Below are 25,052 nucleotides of genomic sequence, written 5' to 3' on the forward strand. Positions count from 1 at the left end.
AAAGGTCTAAACTGCACTGCCCACCCTTACATCTCATCCCTCATCCACAAAAACATACCTAAAAGCCCCTACGTTCTTCCCACAACATCTGCCATTCCTCCCACCTTATTACCTGCTCTCACTCCCACCTGCAAGACTTCTCCCATGCTGCCCCCTCTCTCTTGGATTCCCTACCAAACACCATCAGAAACTCCACCAGCTCTCAGATGTTTAAAAACTTCTCTGAAAACTCAACTTTTCGAGGAAGCCTACTTGCCATACCTCTAACATCTAACTCCCCTCCACCCCATTGGGACCAGCTGTGTGGCTGAACCGATCTCCATCCTATGTAACATCCCCCCCCCAAAAAAAACACCTTAATTGCTTCAGCTGCCAGACTTGGCTATATTCTAACCTGAACCCCACCTTATCCTGCAATACGTAGTCACCTCACCTTCTTGTTTCAACATTGTCCCTCATTCCATCTATGCAATAGCATTATGAGTAATGATTAAGTGATCCCATTTACATTTCAGAGGCATTTGTTTTTTATCAATGCATATGACATTGTTAAGTCATGTAATTTGTTAATGTTGTATGCATTTGATATTTTATGTATAATTGTGCAACGTTGACCTCCACCCGAAGGAGGCACTCTGTGCGTGATATGAGGCAGGTACCGGCTGGTCTGACAGACATAGTTCTGATGGACACTGATCCGGGTAACGCCCAGAGTCAATTCTGGTATGTGCCTGTACATAATCGGGTAATATGGCAATGAGATAGCTACTCTTTGACAAAGTGCTTATGGGCACGAAACACGCAAGAGGTACTTTGCCTCATACTCTGTCAGAGGTGCGCAATGTTTCCCTGCTTCCTTTCCTGCTCGCGCCCCCATTAACTTCTCTCCGGCGTCAAATGACGCCACCGGGTCACGTGACGTCGCCATGCCAATGTGGCGTCGCGTGACCCCACAGCGTTGCCGAAGACAAGGTAAGTGAAGTTGCAGAGGCCTCATGCGATCCCCCGGCATTAATTTAAATGCCTTAGGGGAAAAGCGCGGGGCCTCTGCAATCGCCGTGCCCCCCCTGAAAATTCTTGCACTCCTCAGTTTGCGCACCCCTGCTCTATGTGGGCAGGAGCCTAATAAACTTCTTTATTTGTGCGTGCCCCACTCCATGTTTTGCAGTGCATTGCCTTTCCGCTTTTTGCTGCATGTTCTATTGTCCCTCATTCCCTCTAGACTGTTAGCTCTCATGAGCAGGGCCCTCATTACCTCTTTGTATCTGTGTGTGCATGTTCCTTCTCACTTGTATGCAACTGTTTATGTAATATGCAGAACTCTGTACCCCATGGTAGCGTGCTCCCGAATATGTTGGTGCGTCACAAATAAACGATAATAATATTATTAATAATACTAATAATAACATATCTGATTTTTAAATGGTCTTTCTAAATAGTCTCCTTCTAACTAGTCTTGTCCTTTCTTTGTTTAACCTCGTCCTATTCTTTGCCAGACTTGAAACGGACATAAGCCACATTATTATGAACATGTACAGTACTACCATTAACTTTGAAAATGGCATAAATACTTACAACAGAAAAAAAAACACAGCTCCGGGATACATGACATTATGAGTTTGTTAATCAATTTCACATTTTCCCCATAATCCAAAACCATTCTTCTATCAATGCCTAGGGACACCTACAGTATTAACACATGAAAGAGAGATATTAGTATTGAGCAAACCACTAAATGCCTTTGTCAATGCAATAGAAACTATGATCTCAGAATGTAAAATATGTATTTTTATGTGCATGCACAGGCAAACCATAATCTATCTTCACTGTGACAAAATTAAAATGTATACTAGTAGTAATAAATAGGGCAGATATATTTAAAACAATGTTTGATACACCACACGTTTTTTTACACAGTAAGTGGGAAATATGCTTCAAGTAGCTGTATTACCTAAAAATGGGGGTATTTTGCAGTGATTGCATATTATCTATTAAAAAAAATCGTTCAATATTATATGAGCATCATATTATTATTTATTTGCTTGTCCAGACCATTTCCCTGAAGCTGGGCTACATATACTTTTGGTCATCACAATAAATAGGAAACCTTATATTTCCCAAGTGACACGGGCATCATTTTATTTTCATATATATGTTTTATTTTGGCACTTAGAATAAAAACATCTGTCAATTCATTTTTCTTCTCATATGTAATGTCATCCACTCTGAATGGTGACACTGGAAGGGAATTTGGTTGGTGGTGTAATCTATTTTAGTGGCAGGAAGCATTTTTGCATTCCATTAGTTAAACTTCCTTAAATAATCTTTGCATGAGTAAGTTGCAAGGGGAGACTGACAGCATTGACTGAGCTGTTTTTCCTCTGGCCTTTGCTTGTGTATGTGTTCAAATGTGATCACAGATAGAACAGGCAGGAAACTGCTTCTGATACAGGATTAGTATACCCATATTTTATAGCTACCGTAGTTTTAAATGAGAACATACCCCGTAAAAATACTAATCGATGTGCATGAATCTTATGAATCTTATTTAATACAAGAACATGCTATTATTATTATATTATTATTATTAATAATCTTTGTCATATTCTTTTCCTGTGAGGGATTGTAAAGGTTCATGAAGAACACAACATCAGGCTATCGGTAACGTCTGTTCACCGGCAGAAATGTCTCTATAGTACAGTGGTTCTAATCCTTTTTTGAGCAGGGAAACCCCTGAGGATTTTTAAGATCTCAAGGCACCCCTGCTCTTCAGACGTCACTCATCCTCTCCTCCCATACACGCATACATACTCAGCATAGACACAAAGCCATCACTCCCCCCCCCCACACATACACAAAGCAATCACACTCTCCTCCCCCCACACACACACAAAGCCATCACACTCATCCCCACACACACAAGGCCATCATACTCCCCTACCCACACACACACAAAGCCATCATATTCCCCTACCCACACACACAAAGCCATCATACTCCCCTACCCACACACACACAAAGCCATCACACTCTCCTCCCCCCACACACACACAGCCATCACACTCATCCCCACACACACAAGGCCATCATACTCCCCTACCCACACACACACAAAGCCATCACACTCGCCAACCCACACACACACACAGCGATCACCCTGTCTACCCCACACAAAGTCCTCACTCCTTCCCACACACCTCAAACCTGTCAGCTGCTCAGCGGGCGCATCCTGCACTGTCTTTAGATGAAGAGGCTTCTCTCGCTCTTCTGTGCCGGACTGAGGCCTCGTCCAAAGTGGCGCTGAGCGAGCGGGCACTCAGAGCAAGCAAATTTGAATTTGCTGCTCGCAAGTGTGTCACGTGATTGTGTGAGCGTGTCACGCCCCAATGAGGGCGAACCAGCTCCATGACGTCATGGCCGTGCCCCTAGGCGAGCACGCGCCTAGCAGGCCACGAATTGCCCGGCCGAGAAAGGCGCAGCGCATGAGCGCCAGCGCGCCCGTTCCCTGCCTGGCCGAGGCCTGAGAGAGGAGAGCAGCGTGCAGAGTTTTTTCCCCAGGGGCCGAGGCACCCTTAGCAGAAGGTCACAGACACGACGATTCACTGCCACCCTAGTTGAGAAACAACTGTGTCTAGTAATTGAGGGCAGTGACACAATGTGATACAATGTGCTCATGTATTCAATGTAATTTGAATAATAGTGGACAAAAACTAATAGCAATACATGCTGAAATCTGTGCATACCATTACTATACGTATGGGAACCCCACCGCCAGCATGGGAACCCCACCGCCCCCCCACCCACATAGTGCGCACATAAAGCGTGCGTGTGCTTCACCAGGCTATTTACAAGCAGTAGCGGGTGAACGCGCGCCGTGGGGGGGGGGCACAAATTCACATGCAGCTAGCCGATGGACTGTCCACAGAGCATCCCTGGAGAGTGGGTCATAACCGGAGACTTCATCTGTACATGCCTCAAACAACCACTCTCCACGTTACACACCTTCTACTTCATCTAATTACTAATTACTTCCTGTATAACTTGCTAATGAGAGTGGGACAAAATCGACGCAGTGTAACTTTAACATTGCTGATAAAATATGCATATCCCGAATGACTCTTTGCCGAAATGCACTTGGAGCCTGATATCGAACTTCTGTAATATTATAAGTATGGTAACAACATCGAAAGCGCATTGTGCTTTGAATAATCCCATCTGATTTCTTTAGGTACGGTAACAATACCCGCAGCTATGTCATCCGAGTTGGGGACTATCACACCCTTGTTCCAGAGGAATATGAAGAGGATGTTGCAATCCAACAGATTATAATACATAAAGATTACAGACCAGATGGCAGTGACTACGACATTGCACTGGTCAGGCTGCACGGAGCAGCAGAGCAGTGTGTGCAGCTCAGCACCCATGTTTTACCAGCCTGTTTGCCTCTGAGGCGGGAGAGACCGCAGAAAACTGCACCAAACTGTTACATCACCGGATGGGGTGACACAGGTAAGAGATATATATATATTTTTAGAGTATTATAGAAACATGTAAAATATCAGTAGATCCACTAAAAACAAATAGTTTGCAGTTGTTTGTTTAAAATGCTGCCATTTAACACATCCTTTCCTTTTCAATACAGTATTGCTATCATCGTCTCAACTCAGTTGACTAGAATTGCCAATGTAAGATGAGCCTGCCTCGTTGTTCTTTTTACTCAGATAAACATGGTTATTGAAATCTATGGAAACACCAAGATATCCTAAATTAAACTAGGATATTTTGTGTTATCAATAGGAACAATGGCGGGCGTCATCAAGGGGCAATCTGTGCTATTGCCTCCGAATCGGCGATATCTGCCATTAAAGTCAATAATGGATATTGACGATTCGGGCATGGTGGCCCTTTGGTGACTCCCGGCCAATGAGGCTGGTTACATCTGTATCTGGGAAACACAAAACAACACATTCTGCGTACTCACTCTGTTAGGAACTGGTAAGTGTCCTGAAGTCTCATCAAGTGTAAAAACCTGAAGTGATTCCAAAGATGCAGGAATCAGAGCTAAATTATGACAATTTTTTAAGAAAATCACTAATGGGCCATTTTAGGAGTCCTCACAGAACCATTTTTACATCAATACTTTTGCAAATCAGAAAAGTAATGCAGCATTTTACAATGAAGTATGTGATCAGGATGAAAAAGGACACTTGTACATAGAAATGTGAGAACTAGTTAATTAGAAAAGCCTACGGCCTACAAACCTTTTAGGGCCTACAATATTTCACTTGAAAAAAATAAGAGAAAACAGCAAATTTTAATTTAAAATGCCTTTGAGGTATCGATACCTTTAAATATCGAAACAAAAGTATCGATGCCAAATATCGCCAGTATCGAAAGAAACAAGCAAACGATGAAATTAGCATAAAAATGAGTAAACATATCGGACACACAGGCCTCTAGAAATAAAAGTGCCTAGGGCCTTCGAAGGTCTTAAAACGGACATGTTTGTGAATGGTTTCTCCGGCTTTGCATCTGATTCCCATGCTGTGCTTTAAAGCTGTGTTAACAGCGAGGATTAGCTTATATGGGCTCCATGTAACAATGGTTTTTCAGACAAAAGGTGACACATTGTGTGCTAATTTGCATGTAATTTCCCAGAATCCCTTGCTGCAGTGGAAGCACTGTATGCTGGGGATAATGGTGAAAGGCAGGGTTGCAGACCTGCCTAAGGCCTCGGCCATGTTGCCTGCTTGCTGGCGGAAGCGCGCTGACGTGCGCTCCCGCTCAGCACTGAGCCCCTACAGCCGCAATTAGAGCGGCTTTAGTAGGGGCTCACCTGCGCTTCCGCGTGCTTGCGGAAGCGCAGGTCTTAGGGGAATTTAAAATTCCCCCGCTTGCCGGCGCGACAGGCCGGTCACGTGAGCGGTTCGCCCAATGAGGGCGAACCAGCTCCGTGACGTCACTGGCCCGCCCCCAGCCAGTGATGTGCCCGCCCCCGGCCCGCCCCCTTACGGCGAGCAGGACAAGCAACCGCAAGGCCAGGGAAAGCACCCGCTTTCCCTGAGCCTCAGCGCGCCTCAGCACGCAAGCGGTAAGCATGTCCGAGGCCTAAGACATGTGAATGTGCTCACAAGTGATCTTTTTATTTGCTATATGCAATACGGTGGAGGTTTCTTGTTGCCTTTTTCACCCACCATAACTTAAAATGTGTGTGTGTGTAAGGATATAGATATAGATTAATAACAATTTGCATGACAGAAATACTGATTTTGAAAGAAAATATTTGCAATTGGAAAAATGCTGGTAAGATATTTGAGTACCCTTTTCACTCTAGCAGATCTTCATGCCTTTAAACTTATTCCTTATGTTAAGCAAGTGTGCTGACAACCATGTATATATGTAAGAAAAAGGGTTCTTATCCTAAACAATGTTAACCAACAAGAAATGTACGGTGCTCATTGCGTTTCTTATGTTTTTTGTTTGTTACCTAGGACGGGCATATTCAAGAACTTTACAACAGGCGGCTGTAACATTACTACCTAAGCGAAGCTGTGAGGAGCGTTATAGGAGCCGATTTACAGGAAGGATGCTTTGTGCTGGGAGCCTCCAAGAGCAGAAGCACGTGGACAGTTGTCAAGGAGACAGTGGTGGTCCTTTGGTGTGTGAACGTTCAGGGGGTAGCTGGGTAGTGTATGGGGTGACCTCTTGGGGTTATGGCTGTGGAGTCAAAGACTCGCCTGGTGTTTACACAAAGGTGTCTGCGTTTACACCATGGATTAAAAATGTGACCAAATTATAAACGCCCAGAGAATTGAAACATTTAAGTGGAGGCTAGACCAAATGTGTACTGTATGTTACATCATTACCACCAAGGCACTCAGGAGCTAGGGCTGCAGGCAGGTGTTAGTATCTCTGGGGCCACTAGTGAGTGCTTTAAAATATACATAATGGGCTTTGCTGGTATGGTGGCCATATTTAAAAGTGCTGTTACTTATGTCCTAAAGGTACTGTACTGTTCTAGAATTGAGGTAAGTCAAAAGGAAGTAATGGCAACCTCAACAAGAACATCTAAACAGAAGACTCTTGATACTTTGATGCCATGCTGGATATAAAAAAAAATGATAAATGCATTTTTTTGTAATTATGTTTTATATAGTTATAGTCATTCATCCAGTCTAATACGTTTTGTCATGTAAAAAGCCAAAAAATAAGCTACTATTCTCTCAGGGAACTACACTAAGTATGATTTCCAAATGAACCAATTTAACCGGGAAAATAAATACTGCAAAAGCATTGAGGCTATTTTTCAGTTTCGAAATATATATTTTTTTCACCCATAAAAAAAGTCATTACCACACAAGTTCTCAGACTCTGTGTTACGTGAAACATTAAACTGTAGGACATGTTACAGGCATATGCCATGAGTTCCCTGCAGATGCCACCACACATCTCCTGATGGATTGTGTGACCTGCTGTCATCTCTACCTCCGGGAGTTAACCTATGCAGTCCCCAAAAACCTACATATTATAATCTATAAGTATTGGTATAGAAGACATCTATGTGTAAAAGTTAACCTTGTGAGGAAGTGATGACAGCAGGCCATTAAACGCACCAGGTTATGTGTGCAGGGGACAAGGCTGAGTAGGTAGATTTATCTGTAAACAGATTTGTGCTACTGCAATAAATAATCTGTTTACATTTCTCTATCTTCATGTGCTTGTGAATAGCAAGTAGTGTGTTTTGTACACATATATTTTCATTAGCAAAAGAGGGTTAAGGAGCGTACTCCAAGCTGCACATTTGTTTTGTAACTGATTGTGCTTGCAATTAATATTAGGGAGGACACCGCTGGGTGCAGTGAGGCTTTTATTGTTACGTTACAATTGCACATGTCACAGTGTTGTCCGGTTAACAAAATATACAATTTTAAGTCTTCCAGGAAAATTCTGGCAGCTTCTGGGAAAATTAGAAAATGTTTATAATGGCATTCATGCACCTTGATGTTAAAGATGAGGCCCTACATTGGATCTTGAAAAACATGAATGTGATGTGCATGTTTTGTTGTAACATCAATATGGAGATTTTGTTTTTGAGACTTCATACTGGGTGACCTCTCTAATGGCCAATGAAGAAAGAAAAAAGTCTGTACACGGAGGAAGACCTAAAGCCAAAATTGGTGCAAATGTAAATCCTATAAGGCAATGCACTAAAATTTGAAGTGTAAATGAAACAAATCTTGGTGGTGGGATATCAAGCACAGCACAGTGCATAGTGCTCACTGGAATACAATTTGTATGATGGGAGAGGGAACACAAGTGCTCTCGATCTACTTGGGGACATTCCTGATAGATGCTGGTCTTATACAGTATATGATCAGCTTAGAAAAGAAGGTCCCTGAGCTTACAATGTAGAGTTAGGAGGAGCCCCAAAAAAGGTATTGTGAGAAATGCAGGCAGACCTGCAGGAGGGGGCCCTACAGACTTATAAGAGGTTCTTTAGTTTAATGCATGAAAAGTAAATATAGACTCCCGATCTGCCATAAAAGGGCCAAGTAGTTAGTTAGTAATCTGGTCCACATACTTTCCCATGTACAGTACTTCATGGAGAACTCTCCAACGTGCCAATCCTTGGTTGGTCAAAGAACCCCAGACACTATCAGTATGAGTTATTGCAGCTATTACTTGGCATTCCATAATTTATACCTTGTTAGCTGAACTGATGATGTTACTTTAATGTACTTTTTCTTTTTGCAATAGATACTCAAATAATGGTGCTATTTGACATTTTGTGTACAGTTGTCTGTATTTTTGCACTTTTTGTTGTGCAGTATGTACAAACCCATTTATAACTGCGATGTATACAAGCATTATCTAAACGACAGGAGAGCAGCATCTCATATCATTATTAACACATGAAACTATCCCATCCTATTTTTACAATCAGATTTGTTGTTTGATTTAATCACAACAGTGATTTGCAGACGAAAATTATCAGAGGATACTGTTTTATCCAAAACCTTTAAAAAGCTCTGGATTGCCATCATTTACTGTATACAATGTCATAGATAATGGTCTTCTAAAGTTGGACGACTAATCCCCAGTGAGATTAGTTTGAAAACGGCCTGATCTGCCGCTTTGGCTGATATAGAATAAGTCCTTTTTCTATATCTGTCGAAGTGGCTGTTTGAGCAGTTTTCGACTGAAAATTCCTGTAGACTTCAGGGGAGATTTTTAGCCGCAAACAGCCCAATCAGCCGCTTCCGCAGATATAGAATAAGGCCCTTAGTGTCAACAAGACAGAGGTCTTCAGTTCTGCTTTCTTGTGGTCTGCCTTAATGTGCAGCCAATGTCTGTTACTGCTTAATGTGCAGCCAATGTCTGTTACTGCTTAATGTGCAGCCAATGTCTGTTACTGCTTCATGTGCAGCCAATGTCTGTTACTGCTTAATGTGAAGGTCCAACTGGATGAAGCTTGAATTCAAAAAGCGTAATCGTGATGAATGGCAACCATCTTAATTTCAGTCAAAGTCTATGATTTTGGAGGGTGATATCTCTGGATTGCAACGGCTTAACAATAAAAGGAAAGTACTGTATCACATTAACAAGCACCAGTAACTCTGTTAAATGGCTACATTAATACAACAGTAAAAAATAAATAAGTACCCAGGACTGAAACTTTAAGGGCTGTACCTGGACAAATGACAGATAATGCACATATAGATACAGTATAATGTCCTACTCCTTCTCCTGCTTGGTGAATTTTTAAAGGATGGTTATATTTATTTATTAAAGTTATGTATGTTTTTTTACGTTTTGGCGAGTTAAACAGGATTGCTCTTTCTTGACTGCCAACCAACTATAGGTCAACACTATGATCCACTCACTGGTGTAGTAACTTTCGTATACAGTAATAGAGTAAAATCTGGATCGCCATAACACAGATGACTTGAAATCACCGTTTGTGTCACAAAGCAGCTCTGAGATGCTTGTTTTGCAACAAATCTCTGCTTTTAAATGTAAAACCACAAGCTCAGAATAGACCCATTCAAAATTGCTTTAATCCAGAATGATATTTATTGAGGCAAATTATGAGTGTAGTACTTAAGACACCTGTTTTTCATCTGAAAAATCATTGTGTTTCTGGATACGACAAAACTTCATGTACGTGTTTATATTGTACAGTATTGTTGCTTGTGTTGAACCAACTTTTGCATTGTTACTAAACTAAAACAAGTATTTTGGAAGAAAGTTATTGTATTGTTCATAAAGGAAATTACATAATGGGTTGTGCCTCCATACCATCCTGTTTTAAAATGAAACAGCAAAACAGGTCAAATTGGTTTTAGCTGGGCTATTTATAAATTGTAAAACATAGTTGAAGTATTTGCCGATATGTGGCTACATTTCAGATCACTAAGTGTAAGGGGAAAAGGGAATAGGGGACATGGAACACTCTCGCTACTGTCTACAAAGATTGGGGTGCTGGGACTGGTTAGTTAGTGATCAAAGAGACCCCTATGAAAGAACATAGGAGTTGAAAGAAGGCCCCTAGTATAGCACTCCCAAGTATAGTAATTATGAATAAATTAAAATGAACCTTTATTAATATAGTAATCATAAAATATTGGTGGACTTAACAACAGAAAAACACATGTCCCTGGTAGAAACACTATCCTAGGTAGTATGTCGCATTTCTTTGACATAAGATTGAGACAAAGTATCTAGTTTATTGTTCACACTAAAACAAAAGAATATTCTCCCCAAGTCCTGTTAGGACCAGATGGTGGTTAGATCCATTTGATCAAAAAGTGAGCATCGCCACTAAATGGGTAAACAGTCTGTCTAGTATTCTGATGCAGCCAGGTACTGTTACTCCTAATTGACTATAAGCGATGATCACCACAGATGGAGAATGTAGTGTGAATAGTTAAAAAAACACTTTTTCCTAGTACTGTAGGTTTAGCTTTGTAAAATACAGTGCCCGGTAAATTACCTATTAGTGACCCCTGGTGGAACAGGTTGTTTATATTGATGCTCTAGTTGCCTAGAGTATCTCAGTGGGGTAACTTGGAAATGTCGCCCTATATATATAGGTGTATATTGATATTATAGTTGGGTTTCACTGTTTGTGGGGTGATGGAGGAATCTCTCATAAGATACATGAGATTTTATTTTAATTTATTCATCATTACTATACTTGGGAGTGCTATACTAGGGGCCTTCTTTCAACTCCTATGTTCTTTCATAGAGGTCTCTTTGATTACATTTTAGATCAATTATTGAAAGTTATAGATTTACCTCCCTAATCCCACAGGTAGAAACTTCTATTCTGCACACACATACAGTTGCATCAGTAACCCCCATGTGATTGTTAATAGTGCAAAAAGAGACATTTTCAATTCTGACATAGAGCCATTGCACACAGTCCCGTGTCTGAGCACAGTGCAGGTGAGACTGTAACCACGTAATCCCCATATTTAGCTTTCACCAAGATTTGTTCTGCGTAAGCAGGCAGCTACATGAAGGATGAAGCTGTGCACATGGGAGCAAATAAGGAAACCTCTGCTTACCAAAGGCCAGTGCTTCTAACAAGCAATTTTCTTTTCATTCAATTGAGATGTATTTAACTTGTAGCAAATGTCAACATGATAGTTAATTGATTTGTTTTCTTTTAAATCACCGTTTTGATTTGACTGAAGCGCTCAACCATGCTGAAATTCCTTTTAGCTGCTCTTGCAAATGAAAATGTTTTTTTTTTTATTGTTATCTCAAATGTCAACAACTTTTATATTGTGTTCGGTAAATATGTATGCTGTTAACTTGCATAATAAAATCTGTTCACAAAAGTTCTTGAGTTTGTCAATGAATGTTTGAAGTGTGAGATTAAGGCCATATTTACTAAAGAATACGAAGTCATAAGACACCATTTGGTTTGAAATCGGCGGCTGATGTCTTTGCACTCTTTATTGAGTAAGGCCTAAAGTATTTATTTAAAGATTGAAGTGAATTATGTAGGATTTACTGGTACAAATAAATGCTGAATAACATAATACAAATATATATATATATATATATATATATATATATATATATATATATATATATATATATATATATACACACACATATACAGTACATACATACATTCATCGGTGCAGCAAGCATAAGCTTATAGGGGGTCCATGTCAAAATGGATTTGAAGCAAAAGGTGGCACTGTGTGCTCATTTGCATGTCATTACCCAGAATCCCTTGCTGCAGTAGAAGCACTGTATGCTGGGCGATAATGGTGAAAGGCAGGGTTGCAGACCTGTCTAAGACATGCAAATGAGTACTCAGTAATATTTCCATTATATATATATATATATATATATATATAGTCAGGTATGGAGATTAGCACTCACGGTTTTGTTGCAGGAGGCAGATGCTCGTCCCATAGAGAGTATGTAGACATATGGAGACCAGGGGATCCTGATAGCCAAAAAGAGACAGCACACTGCAGGTATGATATCAAAAAAGTGTATTCAGTAACACAAGGCGGCCTTGTGTTACTGAATACACTTTTTTGATATCATACCTGCAGTGTGCTGTCTCTTTTTGGCTATCAGGATCCCCTGGTCTCCATATGTCTATATATATATATATATATATATATATATATAAAATAAAATGCAGCAACAAACACTCAAGGTTCCGAAAATTCAGATGCTTATCCCATAGAAAATAATAGAAATGATATTACCAGATTGGAGTCCAGCAAATTGGAGACAGCACACCAGGAGTATATTTCAAAGTGTAGTTTGTATTGAGAAAAATACAGGCACCTCAACCAACGTTTCGGACTGCAGCCATGAGGAAGGTCGCTCTCTGCAGACCGAAACATTGGTTGAGGTGCCTGTATTTTTCTCAATACAAATTACACTTTGAAATATACTCCTGGTGTGCTGTCTCCAATTTGCTGGACTCCAATCTGGATATATATATATATATATATATATATATATATATATATATATATAGTTAGGTCCGGAAATAATTGGACACTGACACCATTTTCATAATTTTGTCCCTGTACGCCACCAGAATGGATTTGAAATGAAACAACTGAGGTGCAATAGAAGTGCAGACTTTCAGCTTTAATTCAAGGGGTTGAACAAAAATATCGTATGAAACGTTTAGGAATTGCAACCATTTTCATACACAGTCCCCTTATTTCAGGGGCTCAAATGTAATTGGACAAACTAACACAATCATAAATAAAATGTTAATTTTTAATACGTTGTCTAGAATCCTTTGCAGGCAATGACTGCTTGAATTCTGGAACGCATGGACATCACCAAACGCTGGGTTTCCTCCTTTGTGATGCTTTGCCAGGCCTTTACTGCAGCTGTCTTCAGTTGTTGTTTGTTCGTGGGTCTTTCTGCCTTAAGTTTTGTCTTCAGCAAGTGAAATGCATGCTTGATCGGGTTGAGATCAGGTGATTGACTCAGCCATTACAGAATATTCCACTTCTTTGCCTTAAAAAACTCCTGGGTTGCTTTCGCAGTATGTTTTGGGTCATTATCCATCTGTAAAGTGAAGCGCCATCCAATCAACTTCACTGAATTTGGCTGAATTTGAGCAGACAATATATCCCTATGCACTTCAGAATCCATCCGGCTACTTCTGTCTTCTGTCACATCATCAATAAACACTAGTGACCCAGTGCCATTGTAAGCCATGCATGCCCATGTCATCACACTGCCTCCACTGTGTTTTACAGATTATGTGGTACTGTATGCTTTGGATCATGAGCCGTTCCAAGCCTTCTCCATACTTTTTTCTTCCCATCATTCTGGTACAGGTTGATCTTAGTTTCATCTGTCCAAAGAATGCTGTTCCAAAACTGGGCTGGCTTTTTAAGATATTGTTTGGCAAAGTCTAATCTGGCCTTTCTATTCTTGAGGCTTATGAATGGTTTGCACCTTGTGGTGAACCCTCTGTATTTGCTCTCGTGAAGTCTTCTCTTTATGGTAGACTTGGATAATGATATGCCTACCTCCTGGAAAGAGTTCTTCACTTGGCTGGATTTTGTGAAGGGGATTTTCTTTACCATGGAAAGGATCCTACGATCATCCACCACTGTTGTCTTCCGTGGACGTCCAGGCCTTTTTGTGTTGCAGAGCTCGCCAGTGCGTTATTTTTTTCTCAGAATGTACCAAACTGTTGATTTGGCCACTCCTAATGTTCCTGCTATCTCTCTCATGCATTTTCTTTTTTTTTGCAGCCTAAGGATGCCCTGTTTCACTTGCATTGAGAGCTCCTTTGACCGCATGTTGTGGGTTCACAGCAACAGCTTCCAAATGCGAATGCCACACCTGGAATCAACTCCAAACCTTTTGCCTGCTTAATTGATGATAAAATAATGAAGGAATAGCCCACACCTGTCCATGAAACAGCGTTTGAGTCAATTGTTCAATTACTTTTGGTCTCTTGAAAAAGAGGGGGCTACATATTAAAGAGATGTAATTCCTAAACCCTTCTTCCAATTTGGATGTGAATTCCCTCAAATTAAAGCTGATAGACGGCACTTTAAGACCATATTCATTATTTAACTGTAACTTGAATTTATTTTGGTTCACAGCCGAAATAACAAAACTTGTATCAGTGTCCAATTATTTCCGGACCTAACTGTATATATATATGTATAAATACCCAGTATCAAAGAATCTGGAGCACTCACAAATTCAAAAAATACAATTTAATGAAGTAACACAGGCATCAGGGGGTAATCACAGAAAAAAGAAGCAACGTTTCGGACCTAACGGCCCTTTCTCAAGCTCCCCCACATAATCTGACATACATTGTGAACATTTATAATGCTGTCAATCAGCATATTTAGCACCAAAACTTCCCCACCCAGGCTCCTACGGTGGCTCATATTGGACAAAAACATACACATCCAAAACCAAATTACAACTTTGCATGCTAAAACAGAAGAGGAACATATCATGCTCAATCCTAGGTGTAATAAATGTATGTGAGGGGCAGGCAGGATGTAGTGACTGTATAATGTGCACTAAACAGCTGAAAGAACGAAACAGCTGTATCTCTTAAACCCGTGCACATGCGCACTGCCATAAGGCTGAATCTGAACAAAACCTTGCTATGCAACTCCTATTTGCCCAATATACATGTAGGGCATAGCGGTACTGCATATAGAAGCAGTTAATGTTCCTTACCAGATCCCCTCTCGCCTAGTCAGCTGTTCGCTTCTAATGCGGCTCTAATGCCAATGCAGATAGACGCACGGACACAGTCACATGTGCGCATGCGCATATAGTGGGACCGGACAGATCCTAAAGCCGTTCCTAACCATACCCATATATACAGCACCTAGTACCTCAATCTCTGTGAGTAAAGCATGTATAAAGAATAGACAGATAAGTGAAAACACTACATTGTATCTATACAGGGACAGTCCATGTATATAGAACAAAGGACCACTGTGCATCAACATCCATCACAATGGTACCATGAATATTGTATGTTGAGACCGACCAACTAACTTTATATAACTCATGTAACATTATTATGTACTCTATGCTCTATTGGTACAAAACGCATCCTTGCTATATGTTACCCAGTCACGCCTAGCATAAAGAGTGCCCAGCATATAGATAGTCAGACAGCAATATAGTAAAGGTCCATCTGTCGAGCCCCCGTGGTGTATTCAGCTCTGATATAACAATGAGTTAGTATCCCTATGTGGCCATGTCACCTAACTGGTCAACTAGGATGCAAATTAAAGTCCAAATAAGCCATGAAGGTGAGAACCCATGTGTCTAAGATAAAATCAATTTTAAAAGACCGGAGAGAGACCCAGATCTGGAATATTCCAAACACCCAAAATCTGAATTTATGTATAAATACAAAGGACCCAAGACGGAGCAAAGAAAGTCAGAAGACTGTGATGTCATCACATCAATCAACCATGACCAGGCTGGATCTAATGTTTAAAAGGGGATCCTCAATAGTAACACCCACATACTGCCAGGCTTTACGGACTATCAGAGGTAGCCCCACACCAACCGTCCACAACTTCCCAAGGGCAACTACTGTGATATGCCATGGGTGACATCCATAGTGGTAGGATATGCTGACGTGCTCTTATGTGTCAGTGGGAGGCCTCTGCAGTTGGTACCTAGTAAGGATCTAAAGTGAAACGACAAAAACTGGTTTGAGTGATAGGTGAACTATAGCACTCATCTCTCATCCCAAACGTCGTACACAAAGAGATACACCAAGACAGGACAGTGAACAGGTCACGCTATATTAGCGAGATCATATTCCCTGTTCAAACCCCCTGGATGTAGCGTACCCAATTCCCGAATCCAAAAGGCCTCCCTTTTCCTGAGTGCACGTACCCTATTTCCACCACGTCGTGGTTTGGCCACCACTTCTATGATTTCAAACCGTAATTGGCTCATATTGTGCCCCGCTTGTATGAAGTGTGAGGACACGGGTTGGTCCAGCACTTCACATCTAATAGTAGATTTGTGCAGACTAATCCGTTCTTTAGCTTTGCGAATTGTTTCGCCTACATATGCCAACCCGCAGGGACACTTGAGTAAATACACCACAAAGTCAGTATTACATGTGGGATAGTCCCTTATCTGATACCTTTTGCCCATACGTGGATGTGTAAAAGAGGAACCCTTCTGCACATTACTGCACTGTGCGCACGACAAACATGGAAAGGTACCTTGAATAGGTGTACCTTTAAAGCGAGATCCTTGTAATTTGGCTGAACCAAGGTCTGCTCTGACTAGTGCATCCCGTAATGTGGGTGCCCTTCTGTATGACAATGGTGGAGCCATAAATAAACTATCAAATATGGGATCTAATCTAATCAAGGGCCAATATTTTCTAAGGATTCTATTAATCTTTGGACTTGCTGTACTATATGTACTTACAAAAGGTATTCTTTGTAATATAGTTTTGACTCTAGTAGATTGTAGCAGAGTCTCCCTGTCAAGATTATCAACCCTTGTTCTTTCATTAGTGAGCTCACTTATCGGGTAACCCCGATCCTCAAATTTCTTAGTCATAGCTGTTAGTTGGTTATTAAGTCTATTTGGTTCCCCCACAATTCTCTTAACACGAAAGAACTGACTTCTTGGTAATGCCCATATGGTACTAGGAGGATGGAAACTACTATAGTGTAGCAAAGTATTGCGGTCAGTAGTTTTAGAGAATAAATCTGTTTGTAGTTGCCTTGCCCTTTTGTAGACATTGGTGTCCAGGAAACAAATTTCCTGGGCATCCTGATGTGCTGTGAATGAAATGGTAGGTAGACACTCATTCAAATATGTAATGAACACAAAAAGGTCATCTGAGGTACCCGTCCGCACAAAGAAAATGTTGTCTATATATCTCAACCATGAGAGTGAAAATCCCTTAAATAGTATATGGGTATAGACGAATCTTTCCTCGAACAGATTCATGAATATATTCGCATATGTTGGGGCCACATTGGACCCCATAGCAGTACCCCTTATTTGATTATAGAACGTGTGCTCAAAGAGGAAATAGTTGTCATACAATATGATCTTCAAAAGTTTAATCAGTAGTTCACGTTCCATAGATGACAGGTGGTTCTGCTGGGTCAGATAGAAATCGACAGCCCCCACCCCCTCCACATAAGTAATGGAGGTGTAGAGGCTGCCGACATCCAAAGTAACCAGCAGCGACTCACATGTGATGTTATGCAGCTGCCTAATGTGTAGAAGGAACTGTGTAGTGTCTTTAAGGAATGAAGGTCCTATTTCTACCAGTGGTCTAAGGATGCGATCTAGAAAAATGGATATGGGTTCAAAAATTGAACCTGTCCCTGCCACTATGGGTCTCCACCAGGGTTCTCTAGCCTTTGTGGATTTTGGGGAGTACATAGAGGACTGGGATCATGGGTTCCTCCATTGTTAGATATAACTGTAGTTGTTTCGTAATGGTCCCATCCACCTCTGCCTTCTCCAAAATCCCCTGGATAACGTTATGAATACCCAAAGTGGTGTCTCCTTGTAGTGGTCTATAATTCTCTAGATTCGATAGCTGTGTTACAATTTCAGCCCTATACTGGGATCTATCCATCACCACTATTGCTCCCCCTTTGTCTGCAGGTTTTATAACAATGGCTTTGTTGTTTTTAAGACCATTGACTGCCAAATGCTCCTGTTTAGAAAAGTTGGTGCTAGCAGAATTCCTATTACCCATTTGGCCCTTAGCCTGTAGCTTTTCAAGTTCACGTGTAGTGGACTGAATGTAGGCCTCAACCTGATGATTGGTAAATGGTGGGCTACTTGTGATTTTACGTTTAAGGCCAACCGCTAATTCTATAAGGGAAGTATCTGTCCCAACAACTCCTGCCGCAGTTACATTGATGGTCCCTGACTGAGTTTCCAACCCATCCTGCTCTACATGCCTTCCTGAATGGGCAAAAAAAGCCTTCCATCGTGTTCCCCGACTGCTGGTGGGTTCCACGTCCTCGTCCTGCGCCGCGTCCCTCCCCGCCTCGTTCGTCTGCTGTGTCTCCTGGCGGATTTAGCGGCGAGGTTCCCCATTCCAAAAAAGAGGTATCACTTGAATTTTCTGATGAAACGCGTCAGAGGTCATCTAGTTACGTGATGTCTGTCCTGGGACCTCTTCTCTTTTCTCTGTACACACTCTCTCTAGGTGACCTAATAACATCTTTTGGCTTTAATTATCACCTCTATGCTGACGACACACAAATATACTTTTCAACACCCAACCTTACACCTGCTGTACAAATCAAAGATTCTGAATGTCTCTCTGCTATATCATCCTGGATGGCCCTCTGCCGCCTTAAACTCAACATGGCTAAAAGAGAGCTCCTCATACTTCCTCCCAAACCAGGTCCTATTACCTCCTTCCACGTTACTGTTGGAACTACGATCATTCACCCAGTAGCCCAAGCACGCTGCCTAGGGGTCACACTTGACTCCTCTCTCACGTTCGCCCCTCACATTCAAAACATTTCTAAAACCTGTCGCTTTTTCCTCCGCAATATAACAAAAATACGCCCTTTCCTCTGTTGCTCGACTGCTAAAACTCTGACACAGGCCCTCATTCTCTCCCATCTTGATTACTGTAACCTCCTGCTGTCCGGCCTTCCTGCCTCTCACCTGTCTCCCCAACAATCTATCCTAAACGCTGCTGCCAGAGTCACGCTACTCTTTCCTAGATCTGTCTCAGCATCTCCCCCCATGAAATCCCTCTCCTGGCTTCCGATCAAATCCCGCATCTCACACTCCATTCTTCTCCTCACTTTTAAAGCTTTACACTCTTCTGCCCCTCCTTACATCTCAGCCCTAATTTATCGTTATGCACCATCCAGACTCTTGCGTTCTTCTCAAGGATGTCTTCTTTCTACCCCCTTTGTATCTAAAGCCCTCTCCCGCCTTAAACCTTTTTCACTGACTGCCCCACACCTCTGTAATGCCCTTCCCCTCAGTACCCAACTAGCACCCTCTCTATCCACCTTTAAGACCCAACGTAAGACACACTTGCTTAAAGAAGCATATGAATAGCACTGTGGATATTCTGAACACATGATACATAAAGCTTGGCCCCCTGCAGACGCACTTACCAGAATTCCCTCTTACCGTCACTGTACGATCTCCCTACCTACCAATTAGACTGTAAGCTCCTCGGGGCAGGGACTCCTCTTCCTTAATGTTACTTTTATGTCTTAAGCACTTATTCCCATGATCTGTTATTTATATTATCTGTTATTTATTTGATTACCATGTGTATTACTACTGTGAAGTGCTATGTACATTAATGGCTACATTAATGGCTATATAAATAAAGACATACAATACAATACAATGTTTGTCCCTTTTTTTCAATAAATAGCCGTTTTTGTTAGAGCTGCGTTTTGGTCTTACCTACTTACCTCAGTGCACCGCTCCTTCTTTTTGCTGTTCTGGATACCTTAGCTGGTGGCATGTGGACTCTACACACAGCTGCAGACACTCATTCCGGTGTATTATCTCCTCTTCAGCGGGACACACTGGATACAGTGTGACAGCAGGTACTTTATTGGCAGAGTGGGCTCAGGGTGGCTTAGCATCAGCCAGGCTGTTCTTATTCAGGATGGTCGGCGATTCTTAATGTCACCCATTATCACCCCTCCCCCCAACCTGCTTTATTTGTCCGCTAGAACTACAAGTTTGTTCATTAAGTGCCTTACCTGTGTGTTATTATCTATACGGATTATCCACGCTCTCTAGACCTTGATCACTGGTGGCAGGTTATCCCTGCATTGCTTCCTCTGTTACTTCAATATTTAGCGCAAGAAATAACACGGCTCCATTGAAAACATTGGTAATGCGCCCATTCTCATGCATTGTTTCTTGCATTAACCTGCATTATCAGGGGTAGTAACACGAGCTACAACTGTATGTTTCTAAGTCAATGCCAATAAAGAAAGAAAAACAAGGCAAAATAAAAGAAACTAAAAATCCCATGTAAACAAGTTTCTACAAACCTCTGCTTTGAAGGTGCTAAAGTGCCACTGAGACAATGATCACTGATTCAGGGTTTAATTTGCATGAAATGTGTGGTTGAAAGGAGTGGTTCGATATGCCAGTTGGTGTTCAAGGTTTGTGACTAATGTAACTGGCAACTCAGGAGGAATCTTTTCTCCGTTGTTAATGTTCATAGTGCACATTCCCTAGAGCACCCATCTAGTACGTAATTATCAAGTATACTTTATTTGCTGAGCAGAGGCCTCCCTCTGTGTTAATTTAGGAGGAATACCCTAAGAACTGGTCATGGCCATGCAACCTCAGAAACGTTCTTGCGATTCTTCAGCCCCTATTCAATGTGCTGCAAAGCCACCTTCACCTTGCTGATTTCAACTCCATGCATTTGAATTGCATAGGGCTCTACATTTCAGGTAGTATTAAAATAACTTTAGTTTAATTGATTTAATATATTTTAAGACAACCTCGAGAGGTCAAGAAATACTGGGCTAACATTAGAGTTTCTAATTTAAAATTTTGCAGTCTCTTGTTTTTAATCTGATCATTAAACTGTGTGAGGGATAGAGGGCCTTATTTATTAAGCAGTCTTCTGTCGTTACATGTTCTGTCACTAATAGTCCATTCAAGTCAATGGGTTCTAAATTCTCTTCCAGTGCCGAGAGGCAGAAGACTGTTTAGTACATATGAGCCACAGTTCGTTCTCAAACGTACTATACTTAAGTAATAATCCCCGAAGAACAGGGCATTACTGGCCAATAATGCCCTGGCTGGAAGAGTTGAAGGCCCGAGGCGAAGCCGAGGGACTTTAACCCAGCCAGGGCATTATTGACCAGTAATGCCGTTCTGAGGGGATTATTACTATTATAGGCCCCCCTCCTCCCCTGCCCTGTCTCCGAGCTGTTACTTCATTCTAACAAATCCCCTGCCCTGTCTCCGAGCTGTTACTTCATTCTAACCAATCCCCTGCCCTGTCTCAGCTGTTCTGAAATCTGATTGGCTGGAAATAAACACATTGAAAACTGCACTTTGCAAGCTGCTAAAATTCCGGGCATTACTGATTGGATAATGCCCGGAATTTTAACCCAGACAGCAGGGTTTTAAATAATGCCCTGAATTTTACTGCTTTAGCCTATAACGTAAGATAATGCGGTTTAAGAGAGCCCAAGATTCTTCATGGTGTCTCCATCAGCTGTGGAAGCTTTTAGATAATGGGTTAGTTCAGACAAATAGGCACAATCTTATAGACCAGTGGTTCCCAATCTGTGCGGCGCGGCGCCCTGGTGCGCCATGGCTTGCCTAGAGGGGCATCGCGATTAGCCTCCCCACCATCCCTCCGATCATCCCTCCCCACCATCACTGCTTCATGCCGGCCGGGCCGCAGGGGATTGGCTGCAGGCAAAGAGGAAGCCGGGGGCCTGGGCTTCCGCTTTGTGCAGAGCACACGGTGAGTGTGTGTGTCTGCCTCCCCGCTCCTGCCTCCTCTGTCTGCGCGGTGTCCCGTCCCCTTCTGCCCCGGGTGATAGGAGAAGGTAGGGGGGTGATAGGAGAAGGTGGGGGGGAGGGAGAGAGGTGTGTACATTTGCCTGTCCAGTTACTGTATGCAGGGAGCTGCCTGCCCGGATCGCATGCCTTTCCCCCTCCCACCCTCCCTCCCCCCAGTCACTCACATCCGTCGCTGCCTCTGCTCTCCACTGCTCTCCAATGTGTGTATCTGTGTGTGTGTGTGTGTGTGTGTATCTGCATCTGTGTGTGTGTATTTATTTATTTATGTGTGTGTGTGTGTGTGTATTTATTTGTGTGTGTGTGTATTTATTTGTGTGTGTATTTGTCTGTGTATTTGTGTGTGTATTTATGTGTGTGTGTATTTATTTGTGTGTGTGTGTGTGTGTGTGTGTGTATTTATGAGTGTATTTATTTGTGTGTGTGTCTGTGTGCAGGGAGTTGTCTGCACGGATCTCCTGCCTTTCCTCCCTCCCTGAGAGAGTGTGTCTGAGAGAGTGAGAGAGTGTGTCTGAGAGAGTGAGAGAGTGTGTCTGAGAGAGTGAGAGAGAGTGTGTCTAAGAGAGTGAGAGTGTCTGTCTGAGAGAGTGAGTGTCTGTGAGAGAGTGCCTGTCTGTCTGTGAGAGAGAGTGTCTGTCTGACTGTGAGAGAGAGTGTCTGTCTGTCTGTGAGAGAGAGTGTCTGTCTGTCTGTGAGAGTGTCTGTCTGTCTGTGAGAGAGAGTGTCTATCTGTGAGAGAGTGTCTGTCTGTGAGAGAGAGTGTCTGTCTGTGAGAGTGTCTGTCTGTCTGTCTGTGAGAGAGAGTGTCTGCCTGTCTGTGCGAGAGAGTGTCTGTCTGTGAGAGTGTCCGTCTGTCTGTGAGAGAGAGAGAGTGTCCGTCTGTCTGTGAGAGAGTCTGTCTGTCTGTGAGAGTGTCTGTCTGTCTGTCTGTGAGAGAGAGTGTCCGTCTGTCTGTGAAAGAGTGTCCGTCTGTCTGTGAGAGTGTCCGTCTGTCTGTGAGAGAGTGTCCGTCTGTCTGTGTCTGACAGAGTGTGTGTGTGTGTGTGTGTCTGAGAGAGAGAGAGAGTGAGATCAGAGAGAGTGAAGTCAGAGAGAGTGAGAGAGTGAGGTCAGAGAGAGTGAGAGAGAGGTCTGAGAGAGTGAGAGAGAGGTCTGAGAGAGAGAGAGAGGTCTGAGAGAGAGAGGTCTGAGAGAGAGAGAGAGGTCTGAGAGACACAGAGAGAGAGAGGTCTGAGAGAGAGGTCTGAGAGAGAGAGAGAGGTCTGAGAGAGAGAGAGGTCTGATAGAGAGAGAGAGGTCTGAGAGAGAGTGAGGTCTGAGAGAGAGAGAGAGGTCTGAGAGAGAGAGGTCTGAGAGAGAGAGGTCTGAGAGAGAGAGAGAGGTCTGAGAGAGAGATCTGAGAGAGAGAGAGGTCTGAGAGAGAGAGAGAGAGAGAGAGAGGTCTGAGAGAGAGAGAGGGGTCTGAGAGAGAGAGAGAGGTCTGAGAGAGAGAGAGGTCTGAGAGAGAGAGAGAGAGGTCTGAGAGAGAGGGAGAGAGAGGTCTGAGAGAGAGAGAGGTCTGAGAGAGAGGTCTGAGAGAGAGAGGTCTGAGAGAGAGAGAGAGGTCTGAGAGAGAGAGAGAGGTCTGAGAGAGAGAGAGAGGTCTGAGAGAGAGAGGTCTGAGAGAGAGAGAGGTCTGAGAGAGAGGTCTGAGAGAGAGGTCTGAGAGAGAGAGAGGCCTGAGAGAGAGAGAGAGGTCTGAGAGAGAGAGGTCTGAGAGAGAGAGTGAGGTCTGAGAGTGAGGTCTGAGAGAGAGAGTGAGGTCTGAGAGAGAGAGTGAGGTCTGAGAGAGAGAGAAAGATTGATGTCTGAGAGAGTGAGGTCAGAGAGAGTAGAGAGTGTGTGAGTGTCTGAGAGAGACACCAACTGCGCACTGCAACTGTTAGGTATGTATATACACCTTTGTTTTTACTTTGGGCGCCGCGGAAAAATCCTGATCGCCTTGGGGAGCCTTGAAAAAATTCTGATTGCTTTGGGGAGCCTTGAATCGAAAAAGTTTTGGAACCAATGTATAGACTATCTAATGCAGTGCTTCATTATCTATGTGGCATCTGGAAAACATACTGTAGAAATGAGCTGCATTGCACATTATGTGTCAAACCTGCCATAAAAACTCACCGGGGAGTAAAATGAAGAATCCTTGTTTTCCCTCACTTGCTATGTTTTGACCTCCCTCATTTCTCTTTTGAGAGACTCATCAGGATCAGATTATGACTCTCAAATAGTAGGGTATCAACTAAAAGACAGATGTGTTGAAACCATGTCTTTACCTTAGGAAGAATTTATGGTTGGTTTCCATTTGAAGTGACAATTCATGAATAGCTTCTGACATCTTCAAACTTTAAAAACTGGGCACACAAGTTTCTTTGCAGAATAGGAATAAGGAAAGGCGGGGTTGTGGGCCTGTCTGAGACATGTGAATGGGTTAACAAGTGGTATTTTTATTTGCAGGGTTTTTGTCACTTTGTTGCTCACTATAACTTACTTGGTATCTGTTTGCAGAAAAGGAAAAGCAAAGCCAGTATAACCATCCTCACACTGAGACCCAAAAGGTGGAAACAGCTGTCTGTGAGTAGGTTTACTGGTCATGCACTTCTTTAACCCAGGATGTGCTGAAAAGCTGTGTAAGGCACGTTCTATAGTGCCGGGCGCGTGCTACGCCGTGCGCGCGCTGATTTTTGTTGGCTGACGTTAGTCAGCCTTTCTATAGAAGTGCCGCGCGCACGGCAGGGAGAGGGGAGCCGACAGACAGCGGCGAAGATGAAGAAATTCATCTTTTCGCGCCGCTGCCTGCGCTCAAATGTATTTATTGGTGTGTATTGGTGTGTATTGGTGTGTATGTGTGTTTGTATGGATGTGTGTGTGTGTGTGTAGGGGGGGGGGGGTAAATAATTGCACACACAAAAAAAAAATATAGAACAGCCCTAATACGGCAGCCATAACATTAAAGGGGTCCATGTTAAAATGGA

At 42.5% G+C, this 25,052-nt stretch overlaps 1 protein-coding gene across 1 annotated transcript in view; it reads left to right on the forward strand.

The window, feature by feature from the left end:
- PRSS12 (serine protease 12) overlaps positions 1 to 7,702 on the forward strand; it is a 139,334-nt gene extending 131,632 nt beyond the window's left edge. Inside the window, exons 12-13 of the mRNA XM_075616387.1 lie at positions 4,229 to 4,509; positions 6,492 to 7,702. Of these exons, the coding sequence (XP_075472502.1) occupies positions 4,229 to 4,509; positions 6,492 to 6,799 (589 nt within the window). The 3' untranslated portion in view covers positions 6,800 to 7,702. The remainder of the gene's footprint in view (positions 1 to 4,228; positions 4,510 to 6,491) is intronic.
- Positions 7,703 to 25,052: the final 17,350 nt, after the last annotated feature.

The sequence above is a fragment of the Ascaphus truei genome, chromosome 1 (genome assembly GCF_040206685.1).
Source record: "Ascaphus truei isolate aAscTru1 chromosome 1, aAscTru1.hap1, whole genome shotgun sequence".
NCBI lineage: Eukaryota > Metazoa > Chordata > Amphibia > Anura > Ascaphidae > Ascaphus > Ascaphus truei.